Source organism: Eurosta solidaginis, chromosome 3 (assembly GCF_040869045.1).
Source record: "Eurosta solidaginis isolate ZX-2024a chromosome 3, ASM4086904v1, whole genome shotgun sequence".
NCBI classification, from domain to species: Eukaryota; Metazoa; Arthropoda; class Insecta; order Diptera; family Tephritidae; genus Eurosta; species Eurosta solidaginis.
In genome coordinates, this window is record NC_090321.1 from 203,198,756 (window position 1) to 203,226,731 (window position 27,976).

The 27,976-nt window shown below is 37.3% G+C and overlaps 2 protein-coding genes across 27 annotated transcripts in view; both read right to left on the reverse strand.

The window, feature by feature from the left end:
- Positions 1 to 2,058: 2,058 nt before the first annotated feature.
- Positions 2,059 to 3,806, reverse strand: Mat1 (CDK-activating kinase assembly factor). The gene is made up of 3 exons (XM_067777941.1): positions 3,788 to 3,806; positions 3,308 to 3,360; positions 2,059 to 3,232 (listed from the first exon to the last, which is right to left on the reverse strand). Exon 3 carries the CDS (start codon positions 3,229 to 3,231, stop codon positions 2,281 to 2,283), a length of 951 nt encoding a protein of 316 aa, XP_067634042.1. The 5' UTR covers position 3,232; positions 3,308 to 3,360; positions 3,788 to 3,806; the 3' UTR covers positions 2,059 to 2,280.
- Positions 3,807 to 18,156: 14,350 nt separating this feature from the next.
- The window catches only part of LOC137244952 (uncharacterized), a 573,457-nt gene continuing 563,637 nt past the window's right edge, over positions 18,157 to 27,976 (reverse strand). For 22 of the 26 annotated variants that reach the window (XM_067774751.1, XM_067774761.1, XM_067774756.1 and 19 more), the window contains 4 exons: positions 27,057 to 27,289; positions 26,733 to 26,936; positions 24,145 to 24,395; positions 18,157 to 23,992 (listed from right to left, as the gene is read on the reverse strand). In XM_067774751.1, coding sequence (XP_067630852.1) covers positions 23,983 to 23,992; positions 24,145 to 24,395; positions 26,733 to 26,936; positions 27,057 to 27,289 — 698 coding nt within the window. In that variant the 3' untranslated portion in view covers positions 18,157 to 23,982. Of the gene's footprint in view, positions 23,993 to 24,134; positions 24,396 to 26,732; positions 26,937 to 27,056; positions 27,290 to 27,976 lie in introns of all 26 variants that reach the window. The other 4 variants (XM_067774764.1, XM_067774765.1, XM_067774767.1 and 1 more) reach the window with 4 other exon arrangements.

Genomic DNA, 27,976 nt, shown 5'->3' on the forward strand with positions numbered 1-27,976 from the left:
TATCACTGGGTAATTTTTTTAGAATTGAGTGCTGCCCATTGCTATTGGGTTTCTAAAGGTTTTGGCGTTTATTATCCTCTTTTGGTGGATGGTGGAGCTTATCCAACAATACCTTGGGATATTATTACATGTTGTTGGCTCAACATCTGTAGGAACACTATTTCGGCTAGCTATTTGTAAATTACTTTTAAAACAGAACGAAATATGGACTCGCATCTCTCGTTTGTATCTCCACTTCCCCAGGCACTGTTATGCTCAGTCGCAGCCTATGACGTATCGACATACACAATGTATTGATAGCTAAGTGGAATATCACCATATCTCCACTGCCGTTCCAAAAACGTCCTATTTTATAAAACGTTTGGCTACCGCCTTATTTCGGAATAGGTTTCAAAAGCGCCTCAGCTAATGTCAAAACGTCTGGCATTTGAGCTGAGATAGGGCATTTTTGAAACCATTTCTTGAATAGAGCGCTATTCAACCGTTTTCTGAGATAGGGCGTATACGAAACTGCAGTCGGGTGATATTCCACTCAGCAGCCGGAATGCCCTGCAAGTAATGTGCAACACACATGACTCTTTGGTCCAACTATAATGAAACTGCAAGTTTTCTTTGCCTTGAGTTAGAAGACATTGATGACAATTTGTGAGTGATCGCACCTATTGGATGGGGCGAAGCAATTTTCTTCATCCACAAGCCTTTGAACTTTTCTGATGGGGCCTACATAACAACATTCCAGTATTCCTAGTGCTGAAGTTAGATATCATAATTGGGTACAAATATTGACTTACCATGATTGCTACTCACCTTGCCTTCCGTTGCCATTCCGCATAGTAAACGCCTAAACCGCTCTCGCTGATCCGAAAACCCGTTTCTCCTGTTGGTCCTAAATAAGCATCATGTTAAACAGAAATTTCAAAATGGTCGTTCTACCCCACTTTACAGTGTTTAAGGTTTATTTATATTACCCACAGTATCATTGAGCTGTTTGTACCCTTCCAAAGCCTTAGTCGTTACGTTTACGTCTTGCCACCTTGATTTGTGGCTCTCAAGGTCAATATCAAACTCGCCCTTTTCTAGTGTGTTATAATGGTTGATCTCTTCCTGTGTAAGATAGGAACAACTCGTTTTAGATACCTCAATGTCGCAATATTGGAATCGCTACTATCAATCAGCGGCATAATCAAGAACTCCTTCGCCACGGTGCTCGTCCTTTTGTGAACTGCTTGAGCCCGAGAAGTACCTGCCTCTGAATTAAAACATACTTTCACATCCTTGCCCTCTGCTGGAATATCGGCACTTTCCCCCCCTCTGTCTCACATGCAGCTTTGTTGTGGTTCCTTCATCGCTATTTGAGTCCTTTCTGTCCCTTTAAAGCAGTTATCGCCTTCAGCCCATATATATGCCTCTTAATTGCTGCCAAAGGTTTTTCCTCCTCACACCGATAGCTGTGAAGCTGTTGTCAGCGAACTGCCTTTGGATTTTCTTCGACGAGCACCCCATGCAAAGCAATCAGGACACCGGTTGGTTTGGTGCGAAGTGTACGAACACCATTATTGCATTTTTTTAGACGTCAATGAATTCCGCGCTTGTGCCTATGGTACTTGTTGTGTTTGTTGTAGCAATAAGTATGGTAATGATGTTCGTAACTCCTCCAACAGGCGATTCTACATACAAAAATGCATGTAGCAGGGCGCAGCCGAGTCTTTCCTATAAAACTCATTCTGAAATCCTATTACGTTTTAGAAACTTTAGAGAAAAGCGCACGACTGTGGTACATATGCTTTTTTAATCTTATACCTATTAAAACACTGCACAAAGGTGGAGTGAGAAAGATTTAGATGCTGGCTTGTAGGAAAAATGCCTGAAATCTACAAAAAATATCGCCTGATAATTGACTGCTAATGTAGACTTCATATCGTTCGGTGCTTCCATTTAGCCTAAATTATTGTGAATCATGGTAAGTTGACTTTACTTGTTAGTCAACGGTCAGAATCGCCTTTATTGAATGATTTTGACCGGAAACATCCTTTATGTTATGATTATTATAAACATATGTTCAATGTTTCAAAATATGGGTTTATTGTTGCGCCGAGCAAGAAAAATTTTTCGAACTGTAGGCAGCATAACATTTTGGTGAAGCAATTTTCTTTAAATCTACTTATAAATTACATCTACATTTTAAGTTAAGCTATAGCCCAAGCTAAACTTAATACTAACGAAACTCTAATCATCGCTTTGCGTAACAATTTCATCACTTTCCGCCATATCACACTCTTGTCAGTTAACCGCTGGCGCGCCATGATAAAGACCCATCATTGCTTCCAGCAATGCACGTTGACAAGCCATATGTGCACGATAACCACCAGCACGCTCAGCGCTATTTTCAGGTCGAATGTGTGCAATGAAACCTTTACTCTCAATTTCGTTTCGTGAAGGTGGCACAGGCCCCTCAATATACAGCGTTGGCATAACATATTCGTACAGTGGTCCTTCTTCCGCCTTTGGTAATGGCAAAAACATTTGATCAGCTGTTCGTCCAAATTTAATGCCAGTTGAAAATTGTGTTGCTGGTTTGGGTGGTGGAAGCACTTTTTCTTCTTCTCGCAATTTTTCAACTTTCTCTGCGAATTCATTTACAATTTCCGTTGCATCTTTGCCACTGCTCATTAGTTCTTCGATGAGCGCCTCCTTCTCGCGTGCTTTCTTTTTCTTTTGTTCTGTCTCTAGTTCAGCTAACTCCTGACGGCGCGCTTCCTCTTGTGCCCGTTCCAACTCCAACATCTCCTCCAATTCACACTCCTCACGTCCCATACGCATTTTGTTGCGTTGAATGACTTCACGATTCTCTCGGCGATAAGCTTCGATGCGTTTATTTGTGTTTATTATATCGATGTTGTTACAAAGATTGTAGATGATATTTTCGATTTCTTCCAAATAATCATTGTACTCTTCAAGTGTTGCAAAATCATCTTCTTTTTGGTTATAATCGCGTAGCACACGTTTGCGTATGTCCACTTCTTTCTCAACCATTGGATCTTCGAAGAGCTGCACACGAAAATTGTTACGCCGTAGTGGTACCAAACATTCGGGACATGACCCAGATCCTTTGAGAAAGAGCAAATCAACGCAGGACTCGCAGAGTGTGTGCCCACAAACGTTGACCATCAACTTTAGTGATGGATTGCGATATTTTGTTGTCTTGCAACGCGGACATGCTTGATCTTCCATGCTAAAAGAGTAAATTTAGTTTGTATTTTGATAATACAAAAAAAAATTCATTATACTATGATATTTATAAATTTACTTGAATGTTTTAAGAAAATGCCGCTATAATTTGTTTATGCGCCTAACAAATGCAATAGGGGGACTCATGAAAGCATATAAACTTATAAGGTGTAAAATTATATCGATTTACACACGCTGTTATATAAACGCACCTAGTAATACTCTTGATAAACTTGATTGTTTATCAGCTGTATTATTGCCAAAGAAAATTTTTTTGATTGTTATACTAATTAAAAAATGCCAAGATTAATTGAAAAATCAAAACTAAAACGCCTTTACTTGTTGATGTTGTAGATTTTTGATGAAAATGCCTGCTGTAATGTCTGCAAGGTTGCATTCCTTTGAGTTTACCGCGTTTACACAACCAAATGTGCGCGTAAATTTATACAAATTGTGTAAATGATTTTTCATACAAAATTTGACAGCTCGTTTACGCGCTAGATAAATTTATACGTTTACGCACTTTATAAGGCATTTATACGGTTACATGAGCCCCCCTAATAGAAATGCGAATGAATCAGCTGATAATGACGTTTGTTTATTATGCATACAAAGCACCCTATGGTACTGGGACACTGTCCTTGTGATGACACGCAACTATCGTCAGAGATGGAAGCCGAATTGAGTCGATAAAAACTGCATTTAGCGGGAGTCATTGGTGCCGCATGTAGTATCGCTGTAGTCGTATCCCTAACGTAATCAGCTGTTTATCGTTACGATGGTAACCAAAACCCAATTGGTTGGCTGCGATTAGTGATGGACGATATGGCGATTTTGAGCTATCAGTGAAAATAGATATGGCTATTTTTGAATATCGCCTATTTTTTATAGCTATAGCGATCGCTTTATTTCAACAAGCGATTCCATACAGAAGAGCGATTTTGAGCTATCAGTGAATATAGGTATGGCTATTTTTTACAGCTATGGCTATTTTTTACAGCTATGGCGATCGCTTTAATTTATATTTAATAAGCGAATCTGCAATTATTTGTATACTTGTATATAAAAAATGAATGTTTAAGTCTTTTTACCAGAGTAGATTGAATGTTATACATTAATTTATACTAAATTAAATTTTATTAAAATATATGAACCAAAACTGGAATAAAAAGAAAAAAGTATGTACCTTTAATTGTAAACTAATGTAATGTGAAATTCTAATTTTCTGAGATGTTATGATATATATTATTAACTGGCTGACGACAATATGTTCAGACTCGTATTACACTCAATGAGAAGAAACTAGCTGAAATAAATGTATATGCATCTTTGTTTTATAAATTTTGTTAATTGAAAATGCTTTGATTTTTAAATGTAAGATGAATCAACCCGAAATAAATCTGTATATATAACACCATAAAAACATGATTTATTTACTATATTATACTACACCGATGTATTCAGAAATACTCCGTATGAATTTATTCTGAAAGTTGTATTTGGCTGCATAAATTTGTACAGTAAAGTGAATCAATTCTTAATGAAAAATACAGAGGAAAAATATAGCAAATTCTTCAAACTATTACAAAAATATTCTTTAGCAGAAAATTAGCCACCCACTGCAGTGCCCTAGAAATTAGCCGGAGAATTCAACCATATACAAACCATATGACAAATCTTGAATTGCATTCTCCCAAAAACCTTAAATTTTGAGTTAATCTGTTTACAATAAGACGAGTGATATATGTTTCTTTAATTATTTTATTTTACCATCAAAAACACAAATTTTATAAAACTGTTAACGGCTACTGCCTAGAAGTATGAACTTATGAATAACACAGGCAATCAATCTTAGGCCAAGTCTAAAGACCCATGTCTATTTGGCGTCACATAGTGTAATTAAAAACAAAAAAAATTCAGTCATTCCATTTCTTTTATACATTTCATGAAATTAAAGTTTTAAAATTAACTTATATTGCTTGTTTAATATTTTGACAAATATTAATTATTTTATTATAAATACTTAAATATAAAATCAAAATATAACGAATTTTATATTTTATGATTGGCGTTCAAAAAGATAAGCATTTTAGCCTTTTCATCATCTAAGCGCATTCTTCTCTCGCTTAAAATAAGGCCGGCTTGAGAAAAAAGTCTTTCACAGGGAACCGACGTTCCTAAACACCTTTTCGCGAGCTATAGGAGATAGATTGGGATACTTGTAATTGTTTTTCTGCCACCATAAAAAAGGATCAGCTTTTCGTGCAATTACAGTTTCTTCTATATACCTCTGCACTTCGATAATTGCTCTTGAATGAGTTGTGCCTTGCGGTCTCTTTGATCTTTGCGTTGATTATTTTTGAGTTCGATCTTTCGCTTGTTTGTAAAAATTACCCAAACCACGTGGCTGCTTTTCTAGCCGACTTCACAATGTCGTCGTTCTAGTTGTTGCACAAGTTTGCTTTGTTCCGTTCGCTGTTTCGGAAAGTAAAGCACACAGATGAGCAATGATGAACGATATCTCACTATCGATGATTGCATCGATGCTATTAGTATTAGAATTCCATGCTGAAGGAAAATCGCCAATCGCTATAATCGCTATTGGCGATATTCTGCCAGAGGTGTTTGTCATTCAAAAGAATCGAATGAAGGAAAATAGCCAATCACTGATATATTTGGATTCCAATAGCCATAGCTATTAGCGATTTGTCAATAGCGGCGATGCAATCACCAATAGCGAAATATCGAGCCATCACTAGCTGCGATACGGTTACGACCTTAGCGGCACCAATAAAGCTGGAGACATTGGTGCTTTATCAGTAACCGTATCGGTAACCTTTTAACAGCTGATTCGACCAACCTTATGAGAATCAATACAATCGATTATTGGTGCCGCTAAGGTCGTAACCGTATCGTAGCCAACCAGTTGGGTTTTGGTTGACCGTCGTAACGATAAACAGCTGATTACGTTAGGGATACGGATACAGCGATACGACATACGGCACCAATGATTCCGGCTTAACGATTGCAATGATTCTCATAAGGTTGGTCGAATCAGCTGTTATAAGGTTACCGATAAAGCACCAATTTCTGCAGCTTTAGGGATTTAATTAAGGCAACGCGCATACGAGGTTACGCGTCCGATACGCGTATTAGACGCTGCAGCCAAAATCTGTACGCTTTGATGTCGAACACATGTACTTGAATGGAGACTTGCACACGAGGTATAAGCTGCATGAAAGCGACAAAGCATGAAAGCTTCATGTAGCTAAGCGTACAGCAATGTAGGTCGCTGTGCATACGTATGCTTGAAAAAAGAAAGAACAAGATGTTCGTTTACATTATTTTGTATGCAAATTTTTTTTGTTAGTTAGAAAATGCTATTTTAGTTAATAAAAGTGCGTGAAAGGTATATTACAAAAGCGAAAAGGAGTATTCAACACCATAAAAGCTTTGTTAGACATTGTTGAAGCGATTAAAAGGCTAAAAAGTGTTGGAAACTAGAAATCACTTTTTCCTCTAGTCCGCCTAGTCTAGGTGGTGTAAAGTTGCCTTTCATAATTTACAGTGGCGCGGGGAGGCAAACAACTTTTAGTTCCAATTTTCCTAAAGAAATTTAATTTCTTATTTTTTTCAATAATTGCTTGCTTTTTGTAGCGACGTTCGAAAGTAGCTTCGTGTGCAGATCTTGAGCCGTAGAGAAATCGTAGCTACATGTCATATCTTGTACGCGTCTATGCAGCTACGCCTCGCGTGCATCTTGCCTAACAAGTACATCCTGATGGTGTATCTCGAAACGAACGATCGTTTCGTCTGCCAGACGATTCGTTGGTCTATTTATATTGTGTGAGTGAATGTTTGCCCAGCCACACGAAAACCTTTGAGCGTGAAATTGTTAGGGTAGGAATTTTGTAGCTCGAATACAAGACGCAAAAAAAAACGATAATCAACCCAAATACATAAAAGGTTAGTATTGATCGTTTTTATTTGGTGGATGATTTTTCCCAGGTTTTAAGAAAAGTCGAGCGTGTACAGATTATTTTTTTTTTAATTTTTGGCTTCATTTTCGACAATATGGTTCAGTTTATATAGAGATAGGAATGATATGCATGTTCCACTTTATTATAACAAAATTGATAGTTACTGTGGTTACTACTGTAGTCAAACCCGTTTAATTTTACTAAAACTTTAATTAACGTAACTTTTATGTTACACAGAAAAACTATGGAACTTATATATATTAAATATTACAAATGAAAATGTATTAAGGTAAAATGATATTTCACGTATTCACCGGTATGTTGATCGATTCGCTCTTCGAGTATATCTAACTTTTTAGTAAGCCGTTAAGTGCACTTGCATTTTCATTATTGGTGATTGCTTTTGGTTTGTTCTTTCGTATGTGGGGTTGCCACCCCAGTTATGTCTGAGCCGGTTGCCACATTGCTCCCCCCAGACCTTCACGTCCTGAAGCGGACGGGGAGTCTTATTCTGCGTCCGGAACGGTTTGTTTGTGGCTCCGGCGTTGTTGTTTGTTGTGATCGTGAATTTCTCAATGACGATGGTGTTGGACCTTGTTGAGGCGAGGTTGGTTCACACGACTGCGTTTGGTCTACTGGTTGTGGTGCTATATATGAATCCCTACAGTCTTGTGGCGATGTTGTTTTTGGTTGCGAGTGTGATTGTTCAAATTCGGTGAATGCTGGTTCCAGCCGGTCTATTGATATGTTTACGTTGTTGTGATTGATTTTTACAGTGAAGTGTTTAGAACGTCTGGATACAACAGGGTATGGACCATCGTATGTTGGTTGAAATTCTGGTTTTGTCTTGTCGTTACGTATGAACACATGCGTGGCTTCCGCAAGTGTGTTAAATACAAACGGTTTTGATGTATCATGGTTTGCGGTTTGAGCCGGGCGAACTTCGTGCGTTGCGTTGGTGAGTTCTTTGACAAATTCTGCTTGTGGACGAAAGACACTGGTGTCGTTAAAGAATTCTCCAGGTAACCGCAATGTCGCGGCTGTCGTTCCAATATCCTGTTTGAATGATGTACGTAGTCCTAGTAAGATTATCGGCAGTAGGTTGATCCAATCGTGGCGTTCATGGCAAGTTATCGCTGTTTTCAGGGAACGGTGCCAACGTTCGATTATACCATTTGCTTGTGGGTGGTATGCTGTTGTGCGCAGATGTGTTATCCCCAACATGCGAGACAGTTCGCTGAACAGCTGTGACTCGAACTGTCTACCTTGATCGGTTGTGATGCGTGCTGGTATACCGAACCTAGCGAACCAAACTGCAACTAACTTTCTGGCGACTGTTTCTGCTGAAATATCTCTCAGTAGCACCGCTTCTGGCCAACGCGTATATCGATTGATGATTGTGAGGCAGTATTGGTACTCACTTGACGGTGGGAGTGGTCCGATTAGGTCGATATTTATGTGTTCGAATCTGCGTGATGGCAATGAGTATTGTTGTAGTTTTGAGCGAACGTGTCTGCTGACCTTAGATCTTTGGCAGCCTATACATCGTTGTACTTCTTTAGCGATGTCTTTACCCATATTCGGCCACACGAAGCGAGCTTTAATAAGCTTGGTGGTTGCGCGCACACCGCCATGTGAGATGTTGTGTATTTTCTCTATGACGTTTTTTCGATGCGCTTGCGGTATATATGGTCGAACTTCTGATGTTGATGTATCGCAGTAGATTGTGCAGTTCATATTGGGTATACGAACTTTTTTCAGCTGCAGAGAGGTATCAGCTTCGATGAGTTTCTTCAGCTCAGTGCATTTATTTTGATCTTCGGCGATTCGGTCGTAGTCGATGCTAGTTGACTCTAGTGCTTCGATGCGTGAGAGGGTTTCAGCCGTGGTATTTTCAACGCCGGCGACGTGTACAATGTTCGTTGTAAACTGGCTGATAAAGTCCAACTGTCGTAGTTGCCGTGGTGATGCTTTGTCGCACTTTTGCTTAAAGGCGTATATCAGCGGTTTGTGATCTGTGCGGATTTCGAATGGTCTACCTCCTAGCATGTCTCGGAAGTGTTTGATCGCCAGGTATACTGCGAGCAATTCGCGGTCGTACGTACTATACCTTTTTTGCGTTTCCGTGAGTTTGAGGCTGAATAATGCTAGAGGTTGCAACTCATCATTAATAATTTGGTGAAGAGCTGCGCCGATGGCCGTGTCGCTTGCGTCCGTACTTAGCGATATTTTTGCATTAGGTGCTGGGTGGACTAGTAACACTGCATTTGCCAAGGCTTGCTTACATGCGTTAAAGTGCTGAATTGTATCGTCAGTCCATCTAATTCGAGTTTTGTCGTTTTTTTTTTTTTTGCCGGGAATTAGTTTTACAAGTGGTATTTGGTGATGAACTGCGTTTGGCAAAAAACGACGGTAAAAGTTTACCATTGCCAGAAACCGACGCAACTCTTTGGCGGCTTCGGGCAAGGGAAAGTTGCTGATCGCCTGTACTTTCTCGTGTAGCGGTTTGATACTGTGTGTCGTGACCGTATGACCGAGGAACTCAATTTGTGTCCGTGCAAACTTACATTTTGCTGTGTTAATGGTGAGATGGAACTTCCTTATGCATTCGAAGACCTGTCTCAAGTGAAGCTTGTGCTTTTCGATGCCATCGGAGGCTACGCACACGTCGTCGATATACACAAACACGAAATGGAGCCCTCGGAACACTGCATGCATAAACCTTTGAAAGGTTTGCGCAGCATTACATAACCCAAATGTCATATGCGTAAATTCGAACTGCCCAAACGGTGTGGTTATTGCCGTCTTGTGGATGTCGCTGGGTTCGATAGGTATTTGATAGTAAGCTCGGTTGAGATCGATTTTGCTGAACGTGTTTTTTTTGTAAAGAAAGTGTGTAAAATCCTGTATATGCGGTAGCGGGTATCGGTCCGGTACCGCCTGAGCATTAAGAGCTCTATAATCGCCGCAAGGGCGCCACTCACCGTTAGCTTTCCTTACGAGATGCAATGGGGAAGCGTATGAGCTTTTGGAAGGACGACAAATTCCTAGTCGAGTGAGATATTCGAACTCTTCCTTGACAGCTTTGAGCTTTTCGGGTGCGAGGCGTTTAGGTCGAGCGAACACAGGTGGACCTTTCGTTTCGATGCAGTGCGTCACCCCGGTCTGTATCGGCAATGGCGCTCTGGCGTTAGGATCGGTAATTTGACTGAACTCGCGCAGTAAATTTTCTACCTCTGTGGTATCACACGAACTTTTCGTTGCCGTCGATGCTTCGAAACTACAAATGCTTGGTTGATATTGAACTTTGGTCATAAGTGCAGCATTGCTGATGTCAGTTATTAAATTAAAATGGCGAAGATAGTCGGCACCGGGGATTGCGTATTTTGTATCGACTACAACAAAATCCCAAGTGAATTTGCGTTGAAGGCCTAGGTATAGTGTGCGTCGTAATAGATCGTAGGTTTTTATGACCGTACCATTTTCAGCGTAAAGTGGTTTGCCTTTTTTGTCTGACAATCGACAAGCGCGAATTGATGGGATAACGGATACTTCGGCCCCCGTGTCGATCATGGTTCGAAATTTTATCTAGGGTGAAAAAACGTTTAAATTGAGTGAATTCGGAAAATTTTACCTCGAGTTCGAATTGTGATTGTTTGCTCGATGACGTTTTACTGCCGCAACTGTCGAGCATCATTGTTACGGCGGCTTTTAGTTTTTTGACCTATCCGTTTTCTTTACTGGAAAATCACATGGACTTCTGCATTTGCGAGCCTGCGTGCCATACTCTCGATGATACCAGCATGTCGGTGACTGGTCTACGTTGGAACTGCGGTGTGGTGTGCCTGCCCGTTTAACGTTATTTTGAGAACGTTCTCGTGGACGGCTGCGATTTTGGGACATTATCTGGCTTAACTTGGCGTTGATGTTTTCGAGAGCGGAGTCTTGCTTGTCTATTCTTTTTTCTAGTAGAGCTACGCGGCTGGAAGATGTTTCTATGGCGCTGACTGTTGGCGCTCGCGATGATGATGTTGCGTTGGAGTCGCGGCTGAGCGCGTCGAGTACTGCGTCAGCCGTAATGGCTAGTTGATGTAGAGGGGTGCTCGGTTGGGCCTGCAGCTTCCGGTAACTGTTTGAGCCAGTACTGCTGTATAACGGATTCGTCTTTGGTGGCGTTTGTGCGCTGCATCTGGCTTAGCAAATGGCTCGGCTTTTCGTCGCCTAACTGAATACCTGTGAGCTTATCTAGACGTGCCATGGCTGAGTCGCTGAATTTTTCGATGATGGCATTTTCCAACGTAGTGTACGGTATCGTATTTCGAGGATTGCGAACTAGCTCAAAAACTTGGTCGAGAATGTAGTCGTCAGCATGGGCGATGTATTTATCCTTTTCTTTGCGAACACCGAAACCATGCAGTACGAACCATGCGTCTACTTTTATAAACCACGATTCTATATTATATTTTGAGTTCAGTTTAGGGAACGGTAGTTTTCCAAAAACTGCGTTGATTTGCGTATGCCACTGTCGACGCCTGTGTTTTTATGTTACCAGCAGCATTGTTGTCGTTGTTTGCGGGATCGTCGCTGCTCGTATGGCTATCGTTCGAGTTGTCGCTACCGGGCATCGTAATCCGTTATTTTGGAGCGCCGTTATTGTTGCTGATTTTGTGGTTTTTACACCGGACGCTATTTGTTGATTTTTGATGGCGTGATGTTTGTACAGTACTCGATTTAAAATTATAATCAATTAAAATTTTAATACGATTTACTGCGATTAGGTGTAAAAAGCACTTTTTGTCGCGAGATTTGCTACAGTATCACCGTTTTTACCGCGGGGTCACCAATGTGGTTACTACTGTAGTCAAACCCGTTTAATTTTAATAAAACTTTAATTAACGTAACTTTTATGTTACACAGAAAAACTATGGAACTTATATACTGTAACGAATTTACTGCAAATCCTCTTATTTGCAATCCTCTGCTAAGTTCGAATCACTAAACTGTTGAATAAATAACTCCAATATTGAATAATGGAAAAATGGCCTTTATTAAAGTACTTCACAATAACACTTATACTTTGCTACTCGCTGGCTTAATAACCAAACTGATTGATAACTCAAATGAAACTCTACTATTGGCCGCCAGATCGCGTGCTTAATCAAACTGATTGATAGCTCAACTCAAACTGAATTACTTTTTACTTGCTTGTGCCGCTTTTATAGTTTACGCTGCATACATCTAGGCTCTTCTATTTCCAGAACTTACCAACTATTTCGAGTGTTTATAGTTCTCATATAGTTTCTACTTGTTTACAATTTTCTACTTTTCATCGTCTCTCAGATGTATGTGAGTTTGTAGTTTACAGTCCCTCGCACACACATAGGCGTATATGTAAATGCATCTGTGTGTGACATCTCTCGGCTGCCTTATATATGTGTATACATGATTTGATTATTGACGTAAACACCGCTTAGCATCGCCTTAGTGATGGTATAGCTTAGTGATGCTAATATCCGTGACAATATATTAAATATTACAAATGAAAGTGTATTAAGGTAAAATGATATTTCACGTCTTCACCGGTATGTTGATCGATTCGCTCTTCGAGTATATCTAACTTTTTAGTAAGCCGTTAAGTGCACTTGCATTTTCATTATTGGTGATTGCTTTTGGTTTGTTCTTTCGTATGTGGGATTGCCACCCCAGTTATGTCTGAGCCGGTTGCCACAGTTACGTTTTTTATTCTAAAATTTGCTACGAATCTCAAAAGGAATATTTCTTATACCTATATGACACTACTTTATTTTGTCTTTGAAAGCTAAGAATAGCGACGAAGCTTTATCGGAAAGACAAATTACAAAAACAATTTACCACAAGCAAGAGCGAGACCAATATTGCTCTAAAATAAATAAGTTTGAAGTTCTATTATTTACTTAAAACCTTGTTTTCCATATTTTTTTCACAGTAAAAACAATGCAAATACATAACATGAAAATATTAATAATTTTTTCAAAAAAATCTTGAACTTAGTTGTGTATTTGTGAACAAAAATTTCAAACTTAAAACGAAATTTCATTTGTCAGAAAAAAAGGAAAAAACAGCCGAATGTCAAAAAACCCAACGAAATACAAAGTGGCTGGTATGTTTATGAACTGGATTGTATTTTTTATACTCAGTTGAGCAGAGCTTCCAGAGTATATTAACTTTGATTGGATAACGGTTGGTTGTACAGGTATAAAGGAATCGCGATAGATATAGACTTCCATATATCAAAATCTTGATGAAATTTGGTATGTAGGTTCCTGAGCACACATCTTAGATCGCTATTTAAAATGAACGATATCGGACCATAACCACGCCCACTTTTTTGATATCGAAAATTTCGAAAAACCGAAAAAGTGCGATAATTCATTACCAAAGACGGATAAAGCGATGAAACTTGGTAGGTGAGTTGAACTTATGACGCAGAATAGAAAATCAGTAAAATTTTGGACAATGGGCGTGGCACCGCCCACTTTTAAAAGAAGGTAATTTAAAAGTTTTGCAAGCTGTAATTTGGCAGTCGTTGAAGATATCATGATGAAATTTGGCAGAAACGTTACTCTTATTTCTATATGTATGCTTAATAAAAATTAGCAAAATGGGAGAACGACCACACCCCTCTTTCAAAAAAAATTTGTTTAAAGTCAAATTTTAACAAAAAATGTAATATCTTTACAGTATATAAGTAAATTATGTCAACATTCAACTCCAGTAATGATATGGTGTAACAAAACACAAAAATAAAAGAAAATTTCAAAATGGGCGTGGCTCCGCCCTTTTTCATTTAATTCGTCTAGAATACTTTTAATGCCATAAGTCGAACAAAAATTTACCAATTCTTTGTGAAATTTGGTAGAGGCTTAGATTCTAGGACGATAACTGTTTTCTGTGAAAATGGGCGAAATCGGTTGAAGCCACGCCCAGTTTTTATTCACAGTCGACCGTCTGTCCTTCCGCTTGGCCGTTAACATGATAACCTGAGCAAAAATCGATATATCTTTACTAAACTTAGTTCACATACTTATCTCAACTCACTTTATCTTGGTAAAAAAAATGGCCTAAATCGGACTATGACCACGCCCACTTTTGCGATATCGAAAATTACGAAAAATGAAAAAAATGACATAATTCTATACCAAATATGAAAAAATGGATGAAACATGGTAATTGGATTGGTTTATTGACGCAAAATATAACTCTAGAAAAAAATTTTGTAAAATGGGTGTGACACCTACCATATTAAGTAGAAGAACATGAAAAAGTTCTGCAGGGCGAAATAAAAAACCCTTGAAATCTTGGCAGGAATACTGTTCGTGGTATTACATATACAAATAAATTAGCGGTACCCGACAGATGATGTTCTGGGTCACCCTGGTCCACATTTTGGTCGATATCTCGAAAACGCCTTCATATATACAACTAAGGGCCACTCCCTTTTTAAAACACCATTAATACCTTTAATTTGATACCCATATCGTATAAACATATTCTAGAGTCACCCCTGGCCCACCTTTATGGCTATATCTCGAAAAGGAGACCACTTATAGAACTAAGGCCCACTCCCTTTTAAAGAGACTCACTAACACCTTTCATTTGATAACCATATCGTACAAACAAAGTCTAGAGTCACCCCTGGTCCACCTTTATAGCGATATCTCGAAAAGGCGTGCACCTATAGAACTAAGGCCCACTCCGTTTTAAAATACTCATTAACCCCTTTCGTTTGATACCCATATCGTACAAACAAATTCTAGAGTCACCCCTGGTTCACCTTTATGGCGATATCTCGAAACGGCGTCCACCTATGTAACTAAGAATCACTCCCTTTTAAAATACTCATTAACACCTTTCATTTGATACCCATATCGTACAAACATATTCTAGAGTCAACCCTGATCCACCTTTATGGCGATATCTCGAAAAGGCGTCCACCTATAAAACTAAGCCCACGCCTTTTAAAATTCTCATTAACATCTTTCATTTGATACCCATATCGTACAAACAAATTCTAGAGTCATCCCTGGTCCACCTTTATGGCGATATCCCTAAATGGGGTCCACCTATAGAGCTATGGCCCACTCCCTCATAAAATACTCTTTAATACCTTTCATTTGATACACATGTCATACAAACACATTCCAATGTTACCTTCGCTTCCTACATGGTTATTTTCCCTTATGTTTTCACCATAGCTCTCAACTGAGTATGTAATGTTCGGTTACACCCGAACTTAACCTTCCTTACTTGTTTGTATATCATTCCTTTTTGGAATATAGTTTACATACTGACACCATTAACAAAACTGCATTAGGAAATATACAGAAAGAATAGAAGAAAATAAAACAGTGTCATAAAGATATTAGGAGCATAACATTGTTATTATATTAAAGTAAACTCAGACCTAGTTTACATATAACGATATTATTGTCATTTTAGTACTTTACTCCAGAGGCCCTATTCAGTAACTATGAGTTTTGAAATGTACATTTTTCTTTCATACAAATTATATGAAGAAAAAGTGTACATTTTAAAACTCACAGTTACGAATAGGGCCCCAGATCGTTAATTATATAACTAAATTTTCCAGTTAGAGATTACACTCTAGAGGTGGAACTTTTTCTGTGAAAAAAATCTTCATCTCTAAAATTTGTTCATAACTTCAGATTATCGAAGGAAAAATTTATGTGGGATGGAACATATGTAAACGCGTAGATTATCTATTGATGATTTATTGTAGATAAGGGCATGTGTAAACGTGGTCTAAGAGGAAACTAAAGTCCACAATTGCGAAGGTTCCAGTGGTAAAAAAATCATTCACTCGGTAAGATATGAAATTAGTTTCAAATCTGACGACCAATGCAGAAAAGGAAATACATTCCCCTTACACTAAACCATGACAAAGGAGTTTTTGTTGATTTACCTATAATGTAACTATATACATCCGAGAAGATTTCGGGCGAACTTCTTGTCAAAATTGCGTCGGGCTACTTAAATCTTCCAAAAAAATTGGCGGCTCTAAAAGGCAAAGGCATTTTCAGGGAAAAAATTTTCATGGTAAAAACGCACTCGGAGCACTGCCTAGGAAAACTATCTCTAAAGTATTTGATTTGCTTTTCTCGAGACCTTAGATTTTCTCTTATAATGACTGCAGCCGTTCTGAATTGAGCGTCTTTTATGACTATTTTGGGGCTTCGAAAATTAGCTGAGCTCAAATGAACTATTCCCTAAAAATAAGTTCAATATATCGCACACCTAGATGAGAATAGCGATAAGCTAAAAGTTACAATGTTCAGAAAAAGCAAAAAACTGATAGCATATGAAACAATGCAATGTTTGCTTCTTACCAAGCATTGTCTGGGTGAGTAGTGGAACTATGTATACTTAAAGCCTCATTCTGTTAGGCGGACGAGGCGCTTAACGAACGATACCTGCGTTGACGATATCGTCTGCCAATGGTACTATGAAGCTTGCGTTTTTGTTTATCGTCTAGCTTTACGTTATTCGTCAACTCCGCGAAAGCAATTGTCAAATTAGTTTTCGTTCTTGGCTTCTGACACTTCCTTTCCGCTTTCACAGCAGCCGTTCGGTGCTGGAGAATGCCGAGATAACGTAAGAGTCGGCTGTTATCGTTTTGCCTGTCGTATCGTTAATCGTGCTCAGCGTTGCCATATATTTTTTTTCCAAGTCGTCAGACGCCGTCCAAAAAATTGTCAAAAATCGTCATATCTATGCCAACAACCAAAGTTGAGTTAGGACGAAGTTGGGTTATTACTAGGGGACACACGATTGTATTCGCCGGAAACCAAAATGAGATCGCCGGATTTCATTAAACAATATTAATTTTAACCCTAGAACGGTAAACATCGCCTATCAGGCGCATACATTTTTTTTTTTCGATATTTCCGAATCGCTCATTCCTAGGAAAGCATGCGTTCGTGCCAACACAGTTAAGTGCATTGTTTACTATATAGTTTGGCAGCTTAAACAGAGGTTATGTTGCGAATAGAGTGGAAGGCAGTGGACTAGGCAGTCGAATGTCATATAATGAAGGAATGGTGTTCGGAGTTTTTTCAATGTTTTAAACAAAAATTTTAAAAGCTTTAATATAAATAAAACTATTGTTCTAATAACAACAAAAACGACTTATGTATTCTATATACATAAATTCGTAAGGATTATCTCACTTTAAAATTTGAGTTAAATAATCTAAAGTTTTTTTTTGAAACTGAGTCGAGAACTGTGCGTGTGAATGTTCGAATTTTCACCGATCAGCTGTTAGTTGCGCTACTTGGTAAAATTTACAATGGTTAAGTGCTGAACGAACTTGTGTGAAGTAGTGTTTTGCTCATTGTAAATTTTACCAAGTAGCGCAACTAACAGCTGATCGGTGAAAATTCGCACATTCACACGCACAGTTCTCGACTCAGTTTCAAAACAAAACTTTAGATTATTTAATTCAAATTTTAAACTGGGATAATCCTTACAAATTTATGCATACAGAATATATATGGCGTTTTTGTTGTTATTAAAACAATAGTTTTATTTATATTAAAGCTTTTATCATTTTTTTTTTTAACTTTGAAAAAACTCCGAACACCATTCCTTCATTATATGACATTCGACTGCCTAGTCCACTGCCTTCCACTCTATTCGCAACATAACCTCTACTTAAGCTGCCAAACTATATAGTAAACAATGGTTTTGCTTTTGCTCCGTTGCGCTGCTGAAATATATGTATATGAGTCGCCTGCGAGGCACTCTTTAGCAATAAAGGTAATTTTCTTGATTTAACGGCTAAAAGTAGATAAGTTGTTCATAGTTAACGTACTCCAAAATATCGCATTCGATTTTCAAACGAACTTACCCGTTTTGAATGAACTCACTCAGTAAATAAAAAAGTAAATACTTATTTTTACATTTTTTTAATGTTTAATATTTTATTTTAAATTTCAAATCATGATTTATACAAGTGTATACATTCTTTTTGTTTAAATACATTTACAATTTCTAAATAAGTATACATAGCTATAATCTTGACTGACTACACTAATAATTCAATCGATCGATTATTCATTTAATTGATTAGCACTAGCGTGTAATAGTTGCTAATTTTTTTTTGCATATAAATATTATTCAATCGCAGCTATATTTTAAATAAAAGGATTAATATATATTTTTTATATACATATTTAGAGTATATAATACAAATACAGCGAATTTGTTTAAACAACGCACACACACTCAAGCATACATATCCAGCGAGTTAATTCCAAACAACGGTTTCTCGAATGAAACGAAAAAAAAACCAACATACAAACATTAATATTTAAACTTTAATTCAAGTGGAAATAATTGTGTCCAACTATTATTCATAGATATATGCTTATATCTAGTAAGTAAGTAAAGTAAGTACATATGTAAATACGCTAGGTATATAGCGCATATACATATATAAATATATACAAAGGTTTAGTCTCTATATTTTGTTAATTTTTCATTAACGCGAATTGATTACGCATCCGATAACTAAATTTATAAATACGTATATAAGTACTCTTACGAGTATTTACGAAGTTGTATATATATCATAATTCAAAAGTACAGTTAGATATAGATTTAGGTGATTAAAATAATATACTTATGTGTATAGCATACATACATAAACTTCTTTGTATAGGTACACATAATTGTATATGGGCGTAGCTAACTTTTATTTTATAAAACAAAAAAATTAAGTGCTAGTCTAAATACATACGTCTATAAGCAAATATATACATCTAGATAGTTAGGTCTAAGTTTAAGTCAAAGTTTTTCCGATACATTTCTGAATAATAATTTATAACATTTTTTGGTAGTGCTTTTATTGTACATAATTATAAATATATTTTTTGACATAACTCTAAATTATGGTACAAAACCAAACTAACACAAATGACGTATCGTGTTTATGCCACTATTGGTCTGCTATTCGGCTATTTTGTCCTATAAATAAAAACTGTATCCTTTAACATCACGCTTAAGCATGCACTAGTCTACAATAAATCCTCAAAAGTTTATCTACACATGTGCCCCATACCTAGAAGCTACATCTCTTTTAGATTTAGCTCAGAAAATTGCAATTGTAGTTCAAAAAGTTACAACTGCAGTTCAAAATTGATGCTTAACCTGGAAGAGGTGTAGACTTTCAGCTATGAAATTTGTTGTTCGGTTAACATCTTCAAGCCTTTCTTTTGATGTTTCTCCTTTATTTCGTGTTTCCATCTTGTGACCAAACCAGCAACCACCTTAAGGTCTAGGAAAGAAGTACCGGCTTTATCAATTATATTCTAGGGATGGGAAATATGCGATTTTTTCTTAATTTATTGTAGATAGGTGAATTTGTTCTTTAATTCCAGTGAAAAAAGCCAAATCTGCCCTCATCGTGTTTTTAAAACGTTGGTAACAAAATTTGGTTCGCTTAAATTTAATTTCTTTCTTTATACTACATTTGCGCTAAAGAAAACCGTTTACTCTTTGATTTCAGAAAAACTAGTCCAGATGAGCACCCTGATTACTTTGTTACATTGAAGCCTAATCTTTATTGTGATGCCAACCCGCGGGTAGATAGAGAAGTCACAACTTTTGCAGATATTATTATATGTTTATTAGGCCGGGTCGATTTGTGGGGAGGCAAAAAAATTGCCCATTGCTCTGTGAAAGTCATATTCTAGGGATCAAAATAAGAAACTTTGCCGAAGGAACCATACCTCTAAAACGAATTCTGATGTCCCCCCCTTTGGGTCGTAGGGGCAAATTTTGAAAAATCCCACTTTGAAATGCCTATGTTTTTTCTTTTTGGAGTTTATTTTTCTCTTTAGAAATTTATTTAGTCAGAACATATGTAAATGAAAAAATGAATTTAACTTAGTAATAGAAAAGAAATTAAAAAAAATTATTAGAAATTAGCGTTTTTACAACCCCCTTTTAAAACCAAGGCATCACTGTGATGCATTTGCACGTCGTAAACATAGTTGTGTGGGGTTTTTATTCAACCGTTTTAAAAAATGAAGGTATCACTGTGACACAATTGCAGATCGTAAAATTGCTTGTGTTGTTTTTTTTAAGCACCACAAGACACAGCAGGTAGAATTGAAATTGCCCCTACCCAAAAGTTCGACCCAAAGAGGGGGGGGGGGGGGGGGACATCAGAATTCGTTTTACAGGTATAGTTCCTTCGGCATCCCTTTGATCCCTAGAATACGATTTTCACAGAGCAATGAGCGATTTTTAAATCGACCCGCCCTAATGTTTATGGACTAATGTCAAAGTCATACTGAACCCGAAGTTAAAATATTAGATCATATTAAAAAATACCAATCAGCTGATTTCCTGTCGTGACCTCTCTGGTTCTGCCATGCTATGTCCCATGAACGCAAAGCTGATTTGACTTCTTTCTACTGGTGTATGGATTTGGATTCTACCTTTTAATAAAATTTCTCTCATTTCATAGTTAATTCATCTAAAAAGTCGTCGTTCGGTCAGCAATTAATTTCTAGAGCGAACCACTTTTGGTAATCCCTATAGTAAATCTTACTTGTCAATAGACGCATTCAATTACCAACTCCGAGTATAAAAAACACTACAAATGCAAACAAACGTTACTACTATATAATTACAAAAAAAAAAAAAAAACAGCTCCAGTTTCACTAAATTTTACACTGAATCATAAGCGCGATTCACTCAAGTGCAAACTATTTATAATTTAGAGATTGTTAAGGCTAACAATGTTAATATTTTCAAAAACATATTATCTACATAAATACTCGTTTCAAAATGGGATAAAAGTTGATACATTATTATTAACATAAAATCAAATTGTTATCTCAAGCTAGGGTTGTACTAAGGGTTAAACATTTTCGCTTTAACTTTTTATATTACAATTCGTATGTACATTAACTTTTCATATATAATACATTTATTTTTCAAATTTAATATATTCCATTTCATATCTTTATAGAGCAATGATTCTTTCGTTTTATTTTAAATTTAGTTATCGATTTCTAAAAAATAATAAAATTATTTATTACAAATCGAATCACTGTAAATATCACAATTTCGTTAACATATAACGCATAATCAACGTGCTACACATACATATGTTTGTTTATAAGCATTTTAACAAATTTTTATTTTGAAGTCTTGAAGCGTGCAAACAGTAACAAAGTTGGAACCTTAATTGGGTTAATTTAGTTAAACTTTTTTTTAAATCTTAAAATATTGAACAGTTGCCCGAAGTGGTCTTATTCTGTTTTGCGTTTTTGGCCTAGTTTACATGTAACGAGATTTTATTTGATAGTCGGAATTATGACAAAATGTTTTTGTAATTTTCGCGTTGTGTGTGCAATCTAATTTAGAGGTAAAAAAGCACTTTTCACAAAAAATGCTCCAAAAGGCTATCTACACGTTCACATATGCACAGTGCCTGAGAGCTAGATTATTGGTTTTCAAGTCTGTCCTTCGACGATCTTTATAACGATTTTTATTGACGTTTATTTCTTACTTCGTTCCTCCAATTAAAGGCCCCATTACTGATATTTAGCATAGACTTGACTTGGCTTGAGAACTGTCACTTACAGTTCTGTTAAATGAACATTGGATGTTACTGATTACTCAAAACTTAGCAACACTTAACTTGACTTAGAAGTCTGTTGAATTTTGATTTTCTATGTAAGTTCTAAGTGACGTTTACATTTTGAGATGCCATTTGTTTGTTTCCATTTCATTTTGACATTTTTTCATATAAATTGACATTTATTGCTTATGATGCCAGATTGTATGCGCTAAGTGGAGTATAATCAAGGCTAAGTTGCCAAGTTTACGCCAATTCAAGTCAAGTCTATGCTAAGTATCAGTAATGGGGCCTTAAGGCAGAATCAGACAACACTGTTACAACAACAACAACTACCCTCTTTAAGTCTAGGAAAAAATTTTAAATTTTTCCTGGAATATGTTGATAATTACAGGGTGTCTAGGTTGGAAATAGTTCATCGATGGTTTGTTAATAAGCATCGATGTTGTTGCGTCGATGTTATGTATTTATCTAAGCACATTGATAGATCATGTCTTAATGAACTGTCAACGTCGATATTTTTGCAAATTTACCTTTGCATTATCATGATGAAAATATTTGTTTTTTGAAAGTATTATGTTTTAAGTTTTGTTCTCCGAGGACTTTTCAACAATAAGCCAAGTAACGAGCCACTTACTCCGAATTTTAAAAACTCTGAAATTATCAGTTGTTGCATCCCTAATCTCGCTTTATGTAAACTTGGTCTTTGTCATATTTTGGGCTACCCGTAAAAAGAAGAATTTGAACAAATTTAAGCAATTCACAAGGATATTGTGGATTGTATTCGTCGTATGTGGTATGTTTCAATCAATTATATTGGAAACCATGAAAACAACCGAAAAGATAATAAAACGACACTCTAATGAATTGCCCAATTATTTCCATTTGGCAGTAAGCCCAATTAGAGTTTTGCTGTTATTTATGCTGTGCATACTAGGACAAGGGGCTATAATCATAGTAAAAATTGAGAAGAAACTTAGCCTTAGTCTTTTTTACAGATAAACCGTTGAGAGTTACGCCTAACTTTTACTTCCTACTCAATTTTGAAAATGATTACACGAGGGGCGACTACTTTTAATTTTTTTAATTCTAGTATATTTTATAACAATATAAAGCCGTTAATTGTTTTTTTTTTTTTTTTTTGTATACAATTACGTATGTGATGTACATGCATACATTCATATGTTTACGAATTTAGGACTTTTTCCAAATATGACTTTTAAACAACAAATTGAGTCAAGTAATTAATTTACTTTATGTTTCATACACGGTATACAGTTAATATTTTTTTCTTATTTCTTTTGTAAGCGCCTTAATTTTGTTTTCGCAATTTTTGTTTACGATCCACCGGCTACTTCTAGGGGCTGTGTAAGGGAGAAAGAGAGACAAGTTAAATAAAATGATAAATTTCAAAAAGGAAATCACGAGAGATATTCTGTAATTTCTTAGCGAAAATTTTCGCATCTCTATCGCAACTTAGGGCCCTTTTAACCATCTCCAATTAAGTTAGATTTTACTTGGAGGATAACAATTTATCAGATAGCTTCATTTGACATATTATTTTTTGCCAAACCAGGGTGACGCACTATCGGTTAACTCAAAAATTGTGAATATTTTGTAGAGCGAATCGCAAAAATTTATTGTGAATACACGAAAGTTAGCCAAACAGCTGATTTTTGTTTACACTTTTTCCTTGCAATTAGTATGAAGAGAACCATGGCTCAGTTATATGGTTGGCTCATCTCATCAGCTGATTTTATTTCATTGGCATATGGATTGTCAAAAGTATAGGGCAAGCTCAAAATGTAACCAACACATTGAGTGCTGGTAAATCTTTTATTAAAGAATAGTTTCAAATCACTTTAAGTAATTTTTTTGACACAACACATAAGAATTGCAAAGCTTTATGTTTTCTCTCCATTCCATTCACCTAACACCGTCAAACAGATTTGGACAATCTGAACAAAGAAACATTTGTTGTTGCTGTTGAGATGAGCCAACCATACAGTTGAAGGGAGAAAATGACAATTTCGACAACTTATAGATAAGTGCCTAATTGAACATGGTGGAAACGGCGCATAGCGACAATTTTGGTGATTGTGGTATATATTTATCATGCAGCGGCTATAAATCGCTAAAAAAGTTAAAGAATATCACCGCAGGAAATGCAAAAATATTTTAGGTCATGTCAGATAAACCTTACGCTATGCTTTAACTTTAGCTATAAATGTAGAAATAAAGTTTTATCTGACGACAACCGTATTTGTGGTACGTACTTTCATTTACCTTCGCAGCACGGTCGCCTCCTCTATCTCGGTATCACCTTCATCAATGCGCGCACCACTACAACTACGACATTTACAACATATTATACAGGGTGCTGCCAAAAGTAGTAATGGTGAGGCTACTAGCAATAAAATACCAAAACCAGCAAAAATGCCAATTACTTGTGCTCTGTGCCACACAACCGAGGCACGGGAATGGCCAAGCTTATTTTTACATGGGCCACGATCGTAGTGACGCAACAGGAAGTCATCCTAGAAAATCGGGAAGAAAAATAGTATTTTTAAAAGGTTAATTTCTTTTAAGTTAATATTAACCTAAGGCTATTTTCATACAATTACTAATCTAGAACAAATACAATAAAGTTTATCTACATGTTCACATATCTCCCATCCCTAGAAGCTTGCATGCCTCCACATAAAACCAACCAAGTTTACACATATGTCCCATCCCTAGGAGCTAGATTACAGCTGCCAAGCTTTCACGTTTCTCTTCTATTTCGTGCCTTCAATTAGAGATATTACCCTAAATATGGTTAAAAGGCTTTTAGACAAAATCACCATCCGTCTATTCTATAGCTTCATAATTACCGATTATCAAAGGGAAAAATTTATATGGGCAATATAGTTATTTATTTACCGATTGGGAGTTAAGTCCGAAATTAAGATAATACCGTTATAAGTAAGCTAGGTCATTGGCCATGTTGACACTAATCTATAATAGTTGATCTATGCGTTCACAGATGTCTCATCCCTAGGAACTAGATTATTAGCTGTCAAATTTTAACGTCGCTATTTTATTTCGTGCTTCCATCTAGAAATTAAACTCTAGAGATGGTTTAAATAGAAAAAAGAATTGGTATCTACAGGAATTTGTCCATAACTACCGATTATCGAACAGAAAACTCTATACGGAAATATTAGTCATTTAATTACCGATTAAGAGTTAAGTACAAAAATAAAGATGATCTCGTTGTATATTAAATATACCTTAGTGTACAACTGCTCGACGCTGGACGACAGTTATTTCTTTTAGACTTCTTATAGGTTGAGCGTTAGCCGCCCCCATAGTTAATTAGTCCTTCACCCCACGTGAGTCCCACTCTCCAGTGCTCTTTCGATGAATCGTTGAGGTGAAGCTTGCACAGGGGGGGGGGGGGGGGGGTTCAAAAAGTCGAATTAATTGTTTAGAATGCTTGAATAGCCGCAGTGAGAAAGCCCATAGCCTATATCACTTAGTCAGATCAATGATTGGGGCGCAGCTGCCCTGGCTTCAATATTCATAGACAACTTTTGGTTCGACGACCATCTCATAAAGCCAGTGTACCAACAACTTTTTGTGAAAATTCCAGCTCCTACCCATGGCCACCATGCTAATTTACAAGACAAAAATGCCTTCCTATCCCTAAATCCACCTCGAGTATGCAGAAAAATTCGATGTCCAAATACCAGTCGTTCCCACAATCGACGGAGTCCAGCAGACTAACACACATGCGCACTGCATTTTAAATATCCTTAAAAACAGTGCGCATGGTGTCCAGAAATTCACCAATAACCAGGATTGTCAGATATAGATAGCGTAGGCACCGCTAATAAGCTCCACTGAAATAGCAGGCCGGACCATTTCGAAAACGATTTTATAAGACCACATTGAACCTTCCAGGCCATACCTAATCCTCATTCCCTAGTTCCAGGTGCCGCCTGAAACAGGATTCGCCACGGGTAGGTGAGGTTGGCAATTGGATTGGAGAACCTATAAAATTCGCTGGCAACCTCTTTGAAGAGTTTCGCTACACAATCCCTGGAATCATATGGCGAGGCTCTGGAAACCTTTGTCGTTTGTGGTCCTATCACCCTCCGCTGCTACAGTATAGCTACAGAGAAGTTTACTAATAAATCATTCCCTGTATGTAAAAATCATTCAGCTGCTCAAAAGATTTTAGGAGAAACGACGAGCGGCTTATTGATAGGATACTTCTTATAAAGGACTTCTAAATGGAGGTGATCCATTCCATCGTTAACCTTAACCTTCTCTACTAACTCTACTGCTTTGGGAAATATCAGGGAACAGTCTGGTGTGAAAAGGTAGTAAGCATATGCGAATCTCAACGACGACCTTTGCAAAATTCCAGCTTAGGTGAAAACGCATATAGAATGTCTTTGCAGTTTGGTTGGCTGAGACCAGTTTAATTAATTTGAACGAACGAATAACGATGGCAAGAGCAATATCCCTTATTGCTGCAGCTAAATAGCGAATAATCAGGTGTAATCTTCGAGGCTTTTTATGCTGAACTGTGCAGCTGTTGCCAGAATTAGTCGAAAGTAGTTCGATTTCGGATCACTTAGTTGTACGGAAAATGTACTTAGGGTAGTGATGGGTGTTGTTCCATAGCTATAGCTTCCGTCATTGTTATCTTATGTGGTAGCACAACGGTCTTTGATGTTGTCAAGTGAGCCTTCCTCGCCAGTATGGCAACCTCTCAACCTAACCACACCTAGGCCTTCTCGTCAATATGAACAAAAAAGCGTTAATAAATATTTGTTTTGTATATAAAGCTTATAAAGTACTCAGTAAATTTAAAATATACTCACATCTAAACTGGCCAGACAATACCAACAGAAGACGTGCTTACAACGTTTGCACATCATCTGCGCACACCCTTCATCCTTCTCAATGGGAACCGCACACATGGGACAACACTTGATGAGGTCATTATCAAAGGGTATACCAATGTCATCTTGACCATCCGCCACCAAACGTCGGCTATTGTCCTCACAAGTCATATTTGGATGCCACTGCAAGTCGTAACGGAAAAGCAATAAAATTGTTAAAACGAGCGCAAAAAAAAAAAAAATATAGAATGGTAATGAATTACAATGCTGTGGTCGATGCCGTAGAGAGTAGCGCATACTTACCGCTTTTTTGCAAGCTGAACAAAATTCATCTTTACACGATGGACATTGTACGGCACAAAGATTCTGTTGTGTATTGCCATGGCTATCGGCGAAACCGACTTTGGGACAGCCAACACCAGCACCACCAGTCGAGGTGGATGGTGTAGCATCGGAATGTGGACCGGCGCCGATGAGACAAACAGTTTCGCAGCCGGCACGTGGACACCAGGTGCGCGTCTTATCCATTTCGATTTCTGTAAGGAGAATGGGAAGATGGGTGAAACCAAAGTTATTGTTATTATTTTAGTTATTTGTATTTCAAAATACTTTAAAGAGTCATTCTTTAAGGCAGGTGGCAAGAATACCAATTCAAAGAGACAGCAAATTTAAAAAAAAAATTGATAAAAATAATAAGATGATGTGTATATGGGAACAATATTCCGCCACACCTTCTCATATAAAAAAAAAAATAAATAAATGTAAGGCGCGATAACCTCCGAAGAGATCTAAGGCCGAGCTTCTGCCTTGTGCTCCTCTTGATTTTCCCTACAAAATTGGCCGGAGGGGACCTACATGTTTTATGCCGATTCCGAACTGCATCTGCAAGGCAGATGAGTTTTCACTGAGAGCTTTTCATGGCAGAAATTCAATCTTCTAATTGAAAACCCTTATTTCTAGAATTTTTGTTTGATGTTGCTTTGCCCGGGGTGTGAACCCAGGGTATAAGGTGTGGTAGGCGGAGCACGCTCCCATCACACCACGGCGGCCGCCATATTTGGTTTACAGAAAACCCGGTTTGCCGTTGTGCTTCAGTACCCTTTAAATCCGGTGTTTCCTGAAACTTTAGTCAGTACCAGCCCTAAATGGTTAAATTAGCTTCATCAAAAATATCGATATTGTAAGGAAAATACTTAAATTCGAAAAAGGGAGTCCTGAAAAGA

Excerpts from the sequence above, each read along its gene's own strand:
- Mat1 (XM_067777941.1), bottom strand. The coding sequence starts at position 3,231 with ATGGAAGATCAAGCATGTCCGCGTTGCAAGACAACAAAATATCGCAAT.